The sequence below is a fragment of the Phoca vitulina genome, unplaced genomic scaffold (assembly GCF_004348235.1).
Source record: "Phoca vitulina isolate PV1807 unplaced genomic scaffold, GSC_HSeal_1.0 scaffold40, whole genome shotgun sequence".
Taxonomy (NCBI): Eukaryota; Metazoa; Chordata; class Mammalia; order Carnivora; family Phocidae; genus Phoca; species Phoca vitulina.
In genome coordinates this window covers 6,005,902-6,021,799 of record NW_022589743.1, presented here as the reverse complement: position 1 = coordinate 6,021,799, position 15,898 = coordinate 6,005,902, and the positions used below count along the sequence as shown (strand labels likewise).

At 46.8% G+C, this 15,898-nt stretch overlaps 1 protein-coding gene across 2 annotated transcripts in view; it reads left to right on the top strand.

The window, feature by feature from the left end:
• The first annotated feature begins 3,013 nt into the window (after positions 1-3,013).
• Positions 3,014-15,898, top strand: part of CA10 (carbonic anhydrase 10) — a 497,444-nt gene continuing 484,559 nt past the window's right edge. Inside the window, exons 1-2 of one of the 2 annotated variants that reach the window (XM_032428451.1) lie at positions 3,014-3,611; positions 4,502-5,130. In XM_032428451.1, coding sequence (XP_032284342.1) covers positions 5,070-5,130 — 61 coding nt within the window. In that variant the 5' untranslated portion in view covers positions 3,014-3,611; positions 4,502-5,069. Of the gene's footprint in view, positions 3,612-4,451; positions 5,131-15,898 lie in introns of those variants that run through there. The other variant, XM_032428452.1, reaches the window with a different exon arrangement.

Here is a 15,898-nt window from a genome sequence, read left to right as displayed (position 1 = left end):
TACAATCTCTCTTATATTTGTAAAAGTGAATCATCCATTTGGAGGCATAATTTTGAGATATAATTGACACAAAATAAACTGCACATGTTGAAAGTGCACAATCTGATAACTTTTGATGTATATACACACCCATAAGCCATTAATACAATTAAGATACTGTATAGATCCATTACTCTAAAAAGTTTCTTTGCGGTCCTTTGTAACCCCTCCCTCCTTGGCCCTCTCCACTCCTCTGCCTCCCTTAGACAACCACTATTCTTTCTGAATTAGATATGGCAAGGAGACTAGTGAAATAGTGAACCCACTGTGCCTGAACACAGGTACATCAAGAGAGATGGACCTGCTTTGGCTCCTAATACAGATGTTCAGCCTCTGGGGAATGTGCTTTAATGGATGTCAAGCTTGCAAAAATTTTATCAATCAGAGGAGTCACTCTTCTTTCTCTGGATGGGGTTGACAAAAAGAGAAGGTAGAGAGAAAATCCAAAGGATTTCAATATTGTCTTTTCCTGGGGATAACTGCAATCCCCTGCTTTCTATGGGAAACTGGAATTGGCCCCCACAGTGGGGCTCAGCAAAGACTTTCTATTATATGTGTAGCATACCTGCACTGAATTTATAGGGGAGAGATGTGTAGGGTAGGACAGAGACAAAAGATGAAGGCAGATATTGGGGAAAGAGATTCTCTGTTGTTACCAAGATATGGGTACAAACTCATTAAAATATGAAAAAAACTTGTTATGAATTAATATTTTCCAGCTACACTGTTATTTTTTCATTTGTTTGTTTTGTAGACTAAAAAACTAAACATTTCAATAAAGAGTGAAGATAGAAGGTTCCTACTTAGTACATGCTTTTTCTGAGTTATCTTCCGGGTTAACATGGAGCTTTTCTTTCTTTCTTTCTTTCTTTTTTTAAAGATTTTATCCATTTATTTGACAGAGAGACAGTAAGAGAGGGAACACAAGCAGGCGGAATGGGAGAGGGAGGGAGAAGTAGGCTTCCCGCTGAGCAGGGAGCCCGATGTGGGACTCGATCCCAGGACCCTGGGATCATGACCTGAGCCGAAGGCAGACGCTTAACCACTGAGCTACCCAGCCGCCCCAACATAGAGCTTTTCTTAAAAACCATACGGGTTAAGCCTAGCAATGACTCAAGAAAATTTTTTTTTTCTTCTAGAAAATGAGAATATTGAAACTAAATGTTGAGGAACTGTTGTGTTCAGTGCTGTCTTCCAAGTGCAGAGAACAGAACTGGCAGTTAGCAGGCTTTCAGATTCTTTCATTAGAAATGCCTTTGATTATCCCTAATTCCCAGTGATCTTGTCTTTCTCTCAATTCGACAGCAGTTAAGTTCTAAACCGCGTAAGATAACATTACATTCCACCCTGCCTTTGTTTAAGGACTTCTGCTTTACCGAAATGGACTTCTGCCTTACCTAAATACAAAATAACCTTCCCGAGATTATACTTTTCATTTTGCAGAGCATGAAGGGATATGGTGTGGAATGTCCTCTGAGTTTGAAATGCCTGGCTCTCATCTCTACACTATCAATTAATAACTATAACACCTTGGGCAAATATCTAGTCTGGGGCTCTGTTTCATCATCTGTAAAATGGAAGTAATATTTCTCTCATACAGACATAATGATAATTAGGATAATTCACATAAGGGATTTGGCAGTGCATGACATATAGCAAAAAATTGATGCGTGCCACTATTTTTGCTTAAATACTATCATATGGATTTTTTTTTTTTTACCGGAAGGACTTGGTGGCAGTGAATAGACTATTCCTTGAGAGTGCAGAAGGTCAGTGCACAAGTTGAAGAGGGGAAAATTAAGTAAGTATTATTTTACTGGCATTGGCTCTTAAGGCAAAATGTAGAAGAAAATATGGTCTGTAAGCATTTTGAAAGAAAGGACTATGGATTTTTCAATTACACAACTCCAGCATCTTGCCACAGTGCATAATTCATTAATAAATAAATGGGTCTTGGTATAAAAATCCAGGCACCCTGCTTCTGCTTCCAGACAGAGCTCTCCTGCTGGCAGCAAATTCCACTCCCAAGTGCAGAAGGTCAGTCACTGTCCATGTTTACAAACCCTGGCTAGGGTGGGATTGCTTCATCTTTAGCAAACTGCTTTCTTTACTTTCCCTTCAAAAATCCCTTTTGCGCGGTCGACTTTCAAGGCACGGAGACAAACATCCCCCATATATTTCCCAAATGGGCTAATTCTCACTATCTTAGTATCTTTAAATGTTCTGAGGTCTCAAATACTTCCCTGCTGAGAGCCTCGAAAACTCCCTTCATAAGAATCTTGGACTTTCTTCACCTGGGCCTAGATTTGTTTCATGTGCTGACCACCTGGAGTCCTTGGCCACACCTCCTTGTTAAAGCAAGTCTTCCAGGTGGTTCTTCTTCCCAATCCCCAGAGGCATCAGGACTACGCAGCTCCCCACGCCGGCGCAACCCAGGATGCTCAGGCTGTTCGCCTCCGTTCCCTCCCACCTCCACCCCCACCCCCGCCCCCGCCCCTCTGCAAAAAGACCCGCCAGACTCCTGGGCATTTGGAGTCAGTTCAAGAAGCCTGGGAGCGCCGCAGTGTTACTCCTTTGGCTCCAAACCTGCCCCACCAGATGCCACACAGCCTGGAAGCCTCACTAAATTGTGTGCGGATGAACGGTGCCCTCTTTCCTTCTCCCTCTCCCCTTATCCACCCTTTCTGCGGTTATTGGACCGAGACTCACACTGAAATGGATTCTAAACACCAAAAAAAAAAAAAAAAAGTGTAAAAAATCCCCTGCGGGTTACGTGTGTGTTTGTGTTTGTTGTGTGTGTCCATCCGCGCTTGTGCAAAATCTCCAAACGTCACAGTTTGCAATCCGGACAAGCGCGTCGAGAAATCCGAGATCTTTTCAGGGATTCCCCTCCCTTGCCCTCCTCTTCTTCAGCGCTCCCAAAGAGGTAGGTCTGGGGCTTTTTCAAAACGCTGCTGCGGCGACGGACACAATGCAAATGTGCTACGATTTGTCTTTTCTTCTCTCGCTCCCAGCCCTCTTCTCGGGCGAACAGTCCCGAGCGCAGGGCTTCCTCCCAGTTCCCCCGCATCTGCATTCCAAGCGGCTGCCCGGGTGCTCGTCCTTCCCCGGGTCGCGGCGAGCCGTTCTGCGCACCCGCGGCCTCCGGCCTGGGCCACGGCGGTGGGTGGTGCTCACGCCGCCCCCACCTTCCCCCGGGGCCTCGGAGAGCCGCGCGCTGGGCGTGTGCGCGCGCGCGGATTTGGTGGGGGAATCTCCTTCGGTGGAAGCTGCTGAGTGTCGCTGGCAGAGAGTATTCTGGAGCCCAGCAAAAGCCTCCAAAGCACTTGAGCTTCCCGAAAGAAAAACAGAATAAAAGACCGAAAAGAAGGGAAGCCCGCTCCCGTAAAGCCCGGGTTTCCAATAGTCTCGGATCCGCCCGGAGCTGAGCAGAGGCGCAGTTGGCGGCGGCCCCTGCTCGCGCCCGGACTTGGAAAGACGGTTTTTTCCCCGCTTCGGGGAGGAGGGAGGTGAGGGACTCGCGGGCGAGAGTTGCACCTGGTCTAGGAGCGTTCAGAGAGGAGAACTCTGGGGTAAGTAGTGTTCTGGCACTGGAGCGGAAAGGGGGAAGGAGGAGGGGGGCAGGAAAGGGACGAGAGGGAGAGGGCAGGGAATGAATTATGAAAAAAAAAAAATGCCCACTATTCCGCAGCAGAGGGAGAGCGCATCACAGCGCCCCGGCTGAGTCCCGCCCGGGTCTCCCGCGCCCGAGCGGCTGGCGCGAAGTTCTTTCCAATCTTTCCGAGGAGATGAGAAACTCCCCAATCCTGGAGGGCGACCGAGCGGCCGGGGCCCAAGAGCCTCCGCGCTGGCCCGCAGCTCCGACGCCCAGTCCTCGCCTCCTCCTTCTGGCCACGCTAAGCCTCGGCTCCCCAGCCCGGCCTCCTGCCTCCGCCCCCGGGCGCGGGGCGGCTGGGCTGCCGCGGAGGCTGGCGGCGGCGGCGGCGGCGGGGGACGCTCACCTGGCCGGGCCGCCCCCTCCTCCCCCTCCTCCCGCCCCCACCTGCCCTCCTCCTCCCCTCCGAATCGGGCAGCGTCGGGCTCGGTAGGCGAGGAAATAACGACCCCTGCAGTTGCATTGCGGAAAATCGCGGCGGCGGCGGCGCTAGTTGCGGGCGATGGAAGCGAGGCAACTGGGGGTTCCCAGGAGCCCAGGAAAATAGCAGAGGAAGGGGAAGCGCGCGCACGACGTGGGGAGCCCGCGGGCCCCCGACGCGCCCGGGTCCCAGGCTCCCCGCCTTCGGCGCTCGGCGTCCTGGACGCGCCGCCCGAGCCGGGCTCGGAGGCGGCGGGCTGAGCGCGGGCTTGGGGAGCAGGGAGGGTCGGCGGAGGCTGCCGGCGGTTTCGGGCAATAATTCCTGCCTCTCTTTCTCTGTCTCCCCTGTCTGCGGTGTCGTCTCCTCCCCCCGCCCCCCGGAAGCAGGAGGAGAGCGGCCCCGGAGCGCGGCAGCCAGCCTCTGACCATGCCCCGGTGAGGGGGGCGGACTTCGAGGGCAACTTGTCGCGGACTGCCTGGGCTTAGCCAGCGAGCTGCGAGCGCCGGGGGCCCGGAACTGTGCGGCGCGGCCCGGCGGGGGGCTATCGTCTATGTCTTCTTGGGGCGCCAGGCGGATCGGGGTCTCGTTTTTGCAGGAAGAACCCGGCGCTGGTGGCTTCAGGTGGCTGCCGCCACCGCGGCTAGTGCTGTTTCCGCCTCTCGTGCGAGGAGCAGAGACCGGCGATCGGGGAGACCTCCGGGGCAGCGAGGCATCGGACATGTGTCAGCACATCTGGGGCGCACATCCGTCGAGCCCGAGGGGAGATTTGCCGGAACAATTCAAACTGCGATATTGATCTTGGGGGTGACTGTCCCTGGCCGGCTGTCGGGTGGGAGTGCGAGTGTGCGCTCGCTCGCAAGTGTGTGCGTGTTTGTATGTGTGTGTGCCGTGTCGGGCTCCCCCCTTCCCCCCCGTTTTCCCGTCGAGTGATGCACTTGGAATGAGAATCAGAGGATGGAAATAGTCTGGGAGGTGCTTTTTCTTCTTCAAGCCAATTTCATCGTCTGCATATCAGGTATGGGACGCGCTGGAGTCACTGGCGGGTTTGGGTTACGTTGTGCTGTTTGGAATGTATGGGGTTCTATTGTGTGTAGACTGTCAAGTAGCCTCGCGGGGTAGGAGGGGCAGGGGGTGGTGGCAGAGACCCTTGCAGCTCTTTGGGTTTGCTGCCTTCAGATTAAAAACCTTCTAAGCCCAAGGGTGTGAGTGTGTGTGTGTGCGCGCGCGCGTGTGTGTATGCGCGCGCCCGCGCGACTGTGTCTGTGTGTCTGTTTGTGTGTGGTATGGTTAGTATCTGTATGGAGTCCTGGAACATAGAAGGGGTAAGGGATAAGAAAGAAAAGGCTGATGGGTGTTGATTTTCAACTGCTTTCCTGGATGAGAACTCTGGCCCCGAAATCTGAGCCTTGGCAACCCCCACCCCCATCCCCTGGCTTTCAAAGTTCCCAAACTCGGTGGTTCCTGGCTGGCAAAATGGACGCAGAGCCCTGCCCTGGTATCTAGGCACATTCAAGAGACTGCAGGAGGATGCGGGACTAGAGAGTGCCACCAGTAGGGACCAGGGATGGGGAGGTCCTCCATGCCTTCCCCAAGCACATCAGGACTGGTCATGATGGTCTGAAACATGCTAGCACGCCCTGCTCCACATCAAGTAAAGGCAAAATTCACCTGCAACAACACTATCATAAATACCACTCTAGACTGTAGGCTCTCCTATTCCCAGCGGCCAGGATGTGCTAGGTCAGACTCACTGACCTCAGACTACTTGCGCCAGTCTGTAGCTTCAGGAGTGATGGGGTGAATGGGGTAGGGCTTGTGCCTGCCTGCGCCTGTGTGTCTGTGTGTTGGAGGGCATTCTGATTTCCAAGCAGCGTCTTTGTTGGTGCAGGGAGTTGGTGGTGTGGAGGCGAGCCATGAGAAAAAACCCCAGGATCAGCAGTATTCCCCAGCTCAGTTCAGTGCCACCTCCCACTGACGGTGTCTCCCCCATTTCTCCTCCCACCTGTCTAATATTAAAGTGGTTAGGGTAGGACCCATTTGCAGGGCTCCCCTCTGCCTGCGTTCCCTCTGCAGAATTGGGGACTCAGCCAACTTCCCATAAAGTCACCAGAAGAGGACAGCAGGAACCTTGCCCCTGGGAGCAGACACATAGGAGCAGGATTCAGGTGGAGGGCCCTGTTTCTTGCATCTTCCTTCAGCCCAGCTAGTCCCCACCCCCTAAGCCAGACCTGGCTCTGGATGTTAAAAATCCTTGTCTGTGCTTACTCTGTTCAGTTTCAACTTTCTCCTTTTAGGCCAGGAATGGGGGAATCTTGTATTCAAAATCATTCTGTTTGGGGCTTGCCCACCCAACAAAGAATTTTGCCTCTGTAATACTTTAGAGATAGGTTGCATGCTTGGCAGACAATAAGAAGTGCCCTGCGACCACCCCAAATCCTCTAGTGGGACCTGTTTTACCCTATCCTGCATCTAAGAGGAAAAATTCCCAGGTGACTTATAAGGGTTGATAACAGTCATATGACCAGGGGTGGTCTGGGTAGCATCTTACAAGAGCACATTTTAAATCTTTCTCTTCTACATCTCTGTATCAAACTCTCTCTAGTTCCATAATATTTCACTAGTTAGAAAATAGTCTTCCCCTACCTGTCTCCACCATCATAAGTAATTCACAAACCAGCCAAGCCAGCTGAGTCCATTTAAGATTAAGAAAGGGTTAACATTCACTGAAGCTCTGGATCCCCCAAACTCCCTTATCCCCAGCCCCTACCCTGCACTTGGCCAGGCCATCACAGGGGAACCATCTGAGAATGGGTTTGTTCTGGGCCTCCAAAAGAGGCCTTAGTGGGCTCCTTATCATAGCTCTACTTGATTTGGTGTATCAGTAACTAAATTCTATAAACACAAGTATTAGGAGGGGGTTATTTCCAACCAAGAAGAGGTGCTATGGAGTATGTGGCCTTTCACATGTATTTACTAAATAATCATCATTGCTATGTAATGAGAGGATAAAAGTGTAAGCAAAATTGCTAGCTATTAGCTAAACACAGAAAACTAGGTTAGCATTCCAAATGCCTAGTTAGGCTCTGCATTAATTTGCACTTTATGAAGACATTTAGGCAGAGTTGCAACATTAGGTACTCTACATTTACACATCCATGAACTTAATTTTCAAAAGACTATTCTTTCTCCACAGCCAAGGTGGCCTCCCTCCCAAAACAACTACCCATTCAGTGATATCCATGTACTAATTCTGATTAATAATATAATTATTATTCACAGTTGCCACAATTTGGGGGACTTTTTTCTCCCATCTAGCAGCCTTGAGAGGTAGAGTTATGCAGTGCACTAAGGTTGAATAATTGTGGCTCAGGGAGAGTTTAGTGGGTCTTTCATTTCTGTTTCCATGATTTGCAGTTTTAATTTACTCACGACTGAGCTTTACCAAAAGGAACATAACCCTGTGATCATAGAACCTACTAAATCTTAAATTAAAAAAAATTAAAAAACAAAGCACCTCTCTTCCATCTTGGGATGAATTACCCTACCCAGTAAATGGGTACTAATTCTTCCTGAGTTACCAGGCCTCAGTGACTGATGCATTGGTGGGCTTGACTTCATTACTAGAAAAGGTCAGCAAAAGTCTGCAGTGTAAACATTTTGCAGAAGGAGAATTTTGGTGGTAGATCTGGCCTCTAGTGACTGAATTTCACTCGGTAACATTGGCTTTCGGAAACACTGTGGTGCTTTGTAGCTTAGTGTTTTGTTAAAGATTCCCACCCTTACCCCTCCCCATTCTGCAAATTGAGTGTACCCAAAGCGTTTTCTCCCTGGGTCTGTGTGGATATGTTTCTTAAAATACAGAGCCCTGGGCTTGGTATGTTTGATGGCGCGGCACTAATCATTTGGTCGTGATGAAGCTGTCAGCAAAGGGGACTGGGGGTCTGCTTGACCAGACTTAGCCAACTGCTGAGGATGCAGCGTGTGTACCTTCCATTTGCAAGATCATATCCATTTTGGCTACTTAGGCCAGCACAGCTGGGCTTAAGAGGGAATGCCATGATCTGGGAGTTCTGTTCTACTTCAGACTCAGATGTCATTTTGCCAAAAGTGTAAGGCAGCCAAGATCTGTGAAGAGGAGAGAAGGAAAGAGAGAGAGAGAGAGAGAGAGAGAAGGAGAACCAGGATGATTTTTTCCAGTGCTAGTGAGAGCACCATTCCATTCTTACAAAAGCAGCTCAGATCAGCGAGAATGAATGCTTAGCAGCACCAGGACAGAATTTCCTGGCCCAGAGATAGCTGTCTGATTTCATTTCCACAACACATCCTACTTGCCTCTATGTAACTTTACTTCTTTGTCAGGTTATTCATAATAATAACAGCAATAGCAATTAAAATGATGTGGTGCTTTCATATATATTACATAACATTGCACATATTTTAACTCCTCTCTTCTTAGAGTCTGTAGGGTAATTTTATAGATGAGGCAGCCGAAGCCCACAGTGGTTCAGCATGCAGGATTCACATCCAGGTCTAACTGCGTCAGAATTCAGTATAGCACTTCTTTTTTGGCTCAGGATTTCTTTTAAATGTTTTTATTAAGTATTTTTTATTGGGATGTCTCTGGATTGAAAGAATGAGTTACGTTAAATGGATGCGAGTCTTCGTTTGGAAGTGGAAGTTTGGGGTGATTGCAGTTCAGTACTAGACCTAAGGTAGCCTTTGAGTTGTATATGACTGTCGGGCAAACAGTTGAGACTATTACCCAGGTTGGCCGCCAGCCCCTTGTGATCATCAATCCCTATAAGCAAAGAATATTTCATACATTCTTTTCCTAATCGGAAAATTAAAATGGTTTCACTTCAGTGTCTTTACAGGTAGAGAGGGGATAATAGTACATACCCCACACCTCTGTTACATGGATTAAATGAGATAATGCGTTCAGTGATTTTTCACTTGGCACAATATCTGAGGCCTAGAAAGCTTGCAATAACATAATTTTTTTTCCTACAAATCAGGCACTGCACAGATTTGTGAGGCTGTGACAGAACAGAGCCTTTACCTTCCTCACTTTCAACTTGTTTAAAAGCAAAAAGAAAATCATGAGCAAGCGCGTTTTATGACATTGAGCGTTTTCCTTCTACTCTCAAGGAGGCCTTGGCTTAACAACTTTGAACTGTCTCCTAATTTTCTTTCTCATATAAATGAAACTGGTAGCATTGGGCTTTGGTGCCTATTATGAGTAAAACCCACTTTATCTCTGTGAGCCCAGTACTGAGGTGAGGCTTGGAAAGTTTAATAAATCACCTGGGAACATCATAGTACTTATTACCCAGGGGAGCAACAGAATTTTCCTCTTTCTGTTGTAAATTATAACTCTGTATAAACCCAGCTTTAAAGTGCTTCCAAGATGGCAAACTACATATGCTGTCAATATGACTTAAAAGAACGTTCCATTAAATACAAAAAGAGCCCCCACCCCCACAAAGACTACTTATCTGATGATCTCATAGGTTTCTTTAAATCCAATGCTGTGTGATGTCATATAGCCCAGTCACTGACAGATCCCATCATCAGAGATGGGACTTTCTTGTCTGTGAGACAAGAGTCTTTCTGAGTAATATAAAACCCCTGGGGGAAAGAGAGATGTCAAGGTGGAGAATCATTTTCTTGTGTGGGGAGGAAAGGGGGTTGGATTGCCATCCTAGGCCATCAGTACCTAACACCTCAACCTTTCACCTTGATTAAGCATTACATCTTTGGGCCTGGGGTTTAGGTCAGGAAGAGATCCAGGCACCATAAATAAGTATGGCGGTGAGCCTTCGTAGAAAGAGTATGGAAGTTAGAAGAACCATCCTGCAGTCATACTCTTCCTTAATTACCTCTTTGGGTGATTCTTTTAGCCACTTAGAGTCTCAATTTTCTCCTCTGTAAAATGAAAATGATAACTTCTTTGCCTGGTCCAGAGGATTGTTGAGGGAACAACAGAGGGTGATCCTGAATGTTCTTTGTGTTGCACAAACGTAAAGCATCTGTGTCTTTACTATACTATGGAATAGTTATGAAAGCAAAGTTGAGATACGTACACATAATATAGAGTGATGTAAAATAATATGAATAATGAATGCTTAATTGTTAAGACATGACAGCAAAGTTGTACTGCACAAAAGGTATAGTAATATGAAATAATAAGAATAATGTCTTATTATTTCATAAAGGATATACATGCTGCAGAAGAGAGAAGTCCAGACATGAAGGAAAAGGAGGATATTGGATAGATGTTGGAGGCTTGGAAAGAAGAGATGGAGGGACTACATCATCCAAAGGAGAGGAATAGGAATGAGTGATATACAAGGAAGACAGTCCTAATTGGAATAAAAGGTTCACTTTAGGATACTGGAAAGTTGGGATGAGCCCATATTGGGAGCTGTTGAATTGAGAAAATATGGAGTGTCTTCAGATATTTAATTTCTTGGTGATTATTATTTTTTTTTTATTATGGATCTTTGCCTGCATTCAGTGGACTGAACTTTGTTAAAAATTTTTTGAAATCCTAACATTTCTTTGGGTTTTAAATTTGTGTTGCAAGTTTCAAGCTACTGCTGTCCTTTGCATAGTTTGTAGGCTATTTGGGATTGTAGATGGTTGAGTTTTGGGGACACTTCAGCTTTCTCATCTGTAAAATGGAGATGATACTTACTTCCCAAGGGTGTTGATCCTACAGGGTAATTGTAAGGAGCAGAACAATATTTGTAAAATGCTAACATGGTGTCTGGAATACATTTACCATGGGCCAAATTACCCATATCATATGAGAGTAAGCATGGGCTTTGGAACCAAGATAGGCCTATACATAATATTCCTCCCTTTGGTATTTTTCCCTTTGTGTGGTCTTAGAGAAGTTCTTTAACTTCTCTGAGGCTCTGCAAAATCTGTAAAATGAGGGTTGGAGAAAATATACGTAAGATCCTGCCATGGCACTTGACATGTAGTAGTCACTCAGTGAATGAGAGCTAACCCCATAAAATCATCCTCATCATTGTCATCAGTAACTATCCTTGTTATTGACACTTTGGACCTGTTCTTGTAAATTCCACTGAATCATTCAGTCATTTCTTCAGTGTTCAGCAAAAGAGCATTGCCGGCGAACTATGTGTCAGGCATAGAAATCACAAAAATGAAAAACACCTGATTCTTGGTATTTCCAAGATGGAACATGTCGGGGGATAGAGGTGTGCACAAAGTGCTATGGGAGTGTGAAGAAGCATGTTGGTGGATACAAGTGGAGAAGGGAGGGGGATCTGGGTGGCTCAGTCGGTGAAGTCTCTGCCTTCGGCTCAGGTCATGATCCCGGGGCCCTGGGATAGAGTCCCACATCGGGCTCCTTGCTGAGCGGGGAGTCTGCTTCTCCCTCTGCCTGCCACTCCCCCTGCTTGTGTGCGTGCATGCTCTCTTTCTCTGACAAATAAATAAAATCTGAAAAAAAAAGTGGGGAAGGTAAAGGATTCATAGAGGAGGAAACATTTGAATGAGGTTGGAAGAATATCTGAGATTTCAGAACAACAGGAAAAAAAAGGACATAGCACGAGGCAAGAATAGTAGGTTGATAGACAAGAAGGAATGAAAAGAAACAAGGATCAGAAGTGTGGTGAACTCGGCATGTGGAGTGGGTAGGCTGGAATAAATAATGACTGGAGACAAGACTGGAAGAATAACCTGGGGCCAGTGAGCAGGGGCTTGTTAGCCAAGACAAGAAGTTTAGGCTTTTTCTTTTAGTTATGAGGAGCTTAAGGTGGAGGTAAGGAAAAATGACATTAAAAAAAAAAAGGTTTCTGTGCAATTCTTTTTAAACTTTGATTGCAATAAGCAATAACTTAGAAACCCAATTCCTTGTCTTCTTGTCAGCCTTTATTCTTGCTCACGAAACCCATTTTAAAAATACTGGTCTAATAGATTAATTAGGCCATTATGGGACATTCTGAGTGACAGACCTTAAAAAAAAAAAAAAGGAAGGCAGTTGTCCTATCTGTTATGGACCTAATATACTCTCATCTTTGAGATTTGGTATTTTCATGTGAAGCAAATGCAAATGTCTGCAATTTTATACTTGAATAACAATAACATTATTAGTACCGTCTTTAACGTTAGACGAAGGCTAAGGGAAGTGAACCGATCCGTGCATGCTTTTATGCCGTGTGGATTGTGCGCCCCCAATAGATGCACTAGTTGACAAACAGATGCTTGAAGCATTGCAAAGCATTTTGCAGCAGTTCTGCCTTATTCTGCCCTGTACTCATCTTTCCAATCGACTCCGTGCTCGCTTGGGAGAGTATACTCATGGCCCACTAAATTATATACCCATTTTACCCTCTCGAAGGTCCAGTTACCGTAGATCAAGTATAGAGACCTAAAATGAAATGTCTTCCCTTGTCCACTTAAGCATTCAGCATTTATGGAGGGGGCACTATATGTAAGGTACTGGGGATCCAACAGGAATGAGTCAGACCCGGACCTTTCCCTCCAGCAATTCACAATCTAGTAAGAGACCAATTTAAAAAATATTAGTAGCCACAGCAGAATCCGCTAAGTATTGAGAAGGGACGTCTGACTCATTCTGGAGGTGGGAGGGAGGGAGGAAAGTAGTGTTATAGGATGCTTGGGCTGAGTCTTTGAAAGATGGAGGATTTTTGCTGATGGACCAGGAGGAGTGTGATGGGGGAGGGGCGATCACAGGAAAGCGCATTTGCAAAGGCGGGGCCATGAGATGAGACCCACGATGAATTCAGGGTGCTGTCAAGACGGCAGTATGGCAACCACTAGAGAGTGGGGTGTGATGGATGAGGTTGAGATCGGGGAGGTTGGGGAGATAGGATTCCAATAACAGTAACACCTTGCATATAAAAATTGTCAGTAGAAACCACCCTTGCGCCTCCCTGTGCAGGGAAAGCATCCTTTAAAGGCCCAAGAAGTAGCTCTGGCTTACGTCTTTCTCTTCACTGGGAGCCGATGAGTCCGGGTTAAAGCTTTGGGCTCGGGTCCAGCTATGCTTCATTTGGCCCAGATCACTGGTGATTTTCCAGTGTCCCCTCTAGTGCTGTGGCTTCCCAAAACTTCTGAAATAACCCTGATACACGTTACAGAATTTATCTTCTTACTTAGTTTGTCCCCATGTGTTTGGACCCCAGAAAAAAGCCAGAACCCCACTGGCTGAGCCTGGAGTTGGCAGTATGCCAGTTATCTTCTCTTTGATAATTGAGTCTTTCCTATAACTTTTTTGCAATTTTCGTCTCCTGTAACCCTAAACAAAACTTTAGAGGGTTTCCATCACGCAGGGGCCGGGGTGGGGAGCTGTGAGTGGTAAGAAATGGTCCGGGATTGCCTTTATAACAAAGCCATAATTGCTGTTTGTTAGCAAGATTGGTCTGGTAATGGGGTAGCCAGTGTTTGGGTTTGATTACATTTGCATTAAGGTACCATCAGGATGGCGGCAGAGCGATTGTCAGCGGCTGTGAAGGAGACAGCCTACAAATGCCTTTTCCTCCTCATCTGGGAGAGGTGTGACCTTTTGTCACAGAAAACGCAGAATTAATCTTTAACTTGGTCCAATACTTCATGCCCGGTGGCTGAAGGGCCTGGCGGTAGGAAATGAAGCCTGTGACTTTCAGGTGAGTTTTCCAGAGCCAAGTCCTGCTGGTTTCACAACACATTTGGCAGCAATGCCAGAATTGGAATAAACACATTTACTGAAGGATATGAGTCAACATATTCCACTTCCGCTCACTGCCCCCTCCTCCTACCACACATGGCTACCTCTCACCCTCAAGGAAGACCATGTTGATGGCAGCACTTACTGAGTGAGATGGGCCATTCTTCCTCTGTGAGGTTGGAATAATAATAAATACCTCATGGGATTCTTGAAATGAACAACTAAAGTGACATATCTATGGAAGGACTCTGCCCCCCACCCCTGCTGTTTAATGTGTCAGTTCGTTCATTCATCAAATGCTAATGAATGCCGCCTCTGAGGGAGGCTCTGGACCAGGCGATGTGCCAAGCAACGCAGCCATGATCTTTGCCCTTGTAGCATGTATAGTAGGTGATACGTAAATGCTGTGGGTTTTTTTTTTTCCATTGCTCTACCCAGTACTTTGCATTTAGTAGACGCTCAATAAGGAATGACTGAATTAGCACATAAATGAATAACCAGGACTGATTTAGAATGGCTTTCTTGCTTTCATGGGAGAATGGGAGACAAGATCTGAGGCCATGAGGGAGGAGAGATGAAGAAGATCTCTGCTAGCTGCCCTTTCCCTTCCCCTTCTACAGCATGAGGTTCTTTGATCAGGCAGAGAGTCAGAGAGGACGGGAACCTTCCCGGGGAGCAATATGTTCGATAGCTTTCTGTTTCCTTCTCAGACTCCACTCCTATCTGCATTTGACAAACCCACTGTTAGTTGGGGCACTTGTAGTTGTTTAAAATATATTTTGGCTTCTTTGTGTTCGGTGATTCCATGCTGTTAGACCTGCCCCAGGAGGGCTAAGGATCAGTGGATGTGTTGTTGTTCCTTTCTCCGTGTCCTCTCATTCCTGTTAAAGGACATTGCTTAGGATAGGGCATTTTCTTGTTGGATTCTAGCTTGGGAGAAGCCGGCACTTGAGAAAGTTCGCTGCCCAATAGCATTGCACTAGAGTGCTTTAGGAAAAAAGCCCACCCACTCTTTAGTCTGGACTCTGGGTCTTTTTTTTTTTTTTTTTAAGATTTTTATTTATTTGAGAGAGAGAGAGCATGCACAAAAAGGGGGAGGAGGGGGAGAGGGAGAAGCAGACTTCCCGCTGAGCAGGGAGCCCAATGTGGGACTCGATCCTGGGATCATGACTTGAGCTGAAGGCAGCCGTTTAAATGACTGAGCCACCAGGCTCCCTGGACTCTGGTTCTTAAGGTGTTTTCAGTCTTGTGTCAGAGAACTGACTTCTCCCTCTGGCCTTTGGTAACAGAACTGTGGTGTTGCCCACTAGGTCTTACTGGCGGGGAGACTCTGGGGCCTAGAAATTAAAGGAACATTATTAATTTGCTATTCCTGGCTGTGCATTCTGCCTATAATCTTCTAGGTGATCTCCACAGCTGTGGGGAAATGCTCAGTTGGATGGTTTGTTGTTGTTAGTTTGCTTGTTACTTTAATTACAGAAAGAAATCAGGGAAGCTTGCAAAAAAAAAAGGGCCCTTATGTTTAACTTCTCTGTAGATATATGGCGATTATACCAACAGTTAGAAAGTGGGGCGTCTGTGAGTAATACATTTCTCTTGTATGGCCCGGGTGTGAATAGGAGTGTCACTGGATGGCTGACTCTTTAGAATCACCGTGATGTTACCGGCTCTAAGTCCCGGTGGCTCAGACCCCTGCAGAATAAAATACAAAGGAGGGAAGTCATTATGTTTTGTGTCTGTAACAAGCTCCATCCCTGTTTCTCCACTGTGGTGAAGAAGTTCTTTTCCGCCTTTCAGCTTGTGTCTTTGAAGTGCTGTGTTGTGGCTAAATGAGACTCCTATGCATTTTAAGTGCATGAGTTGGTGTACACCCCCCCCACCCCCTTTTTTCCCTCTCCTGCTCTTGGAACTGCTGAGATTGCCGCTTGACTGAGCCAGGTGAAGTCTTGTAATGTGCCCCACCTCAGGGTAAGAGGTGTTGAACAAATTAATGAAGAATTGTATTTATGCATTTGCTGTTCAGGCTGGAGGTATGTTCCAGTGAAATGTTCCTCCTTGGTCAGCGCTCCTTGCAAGTCAG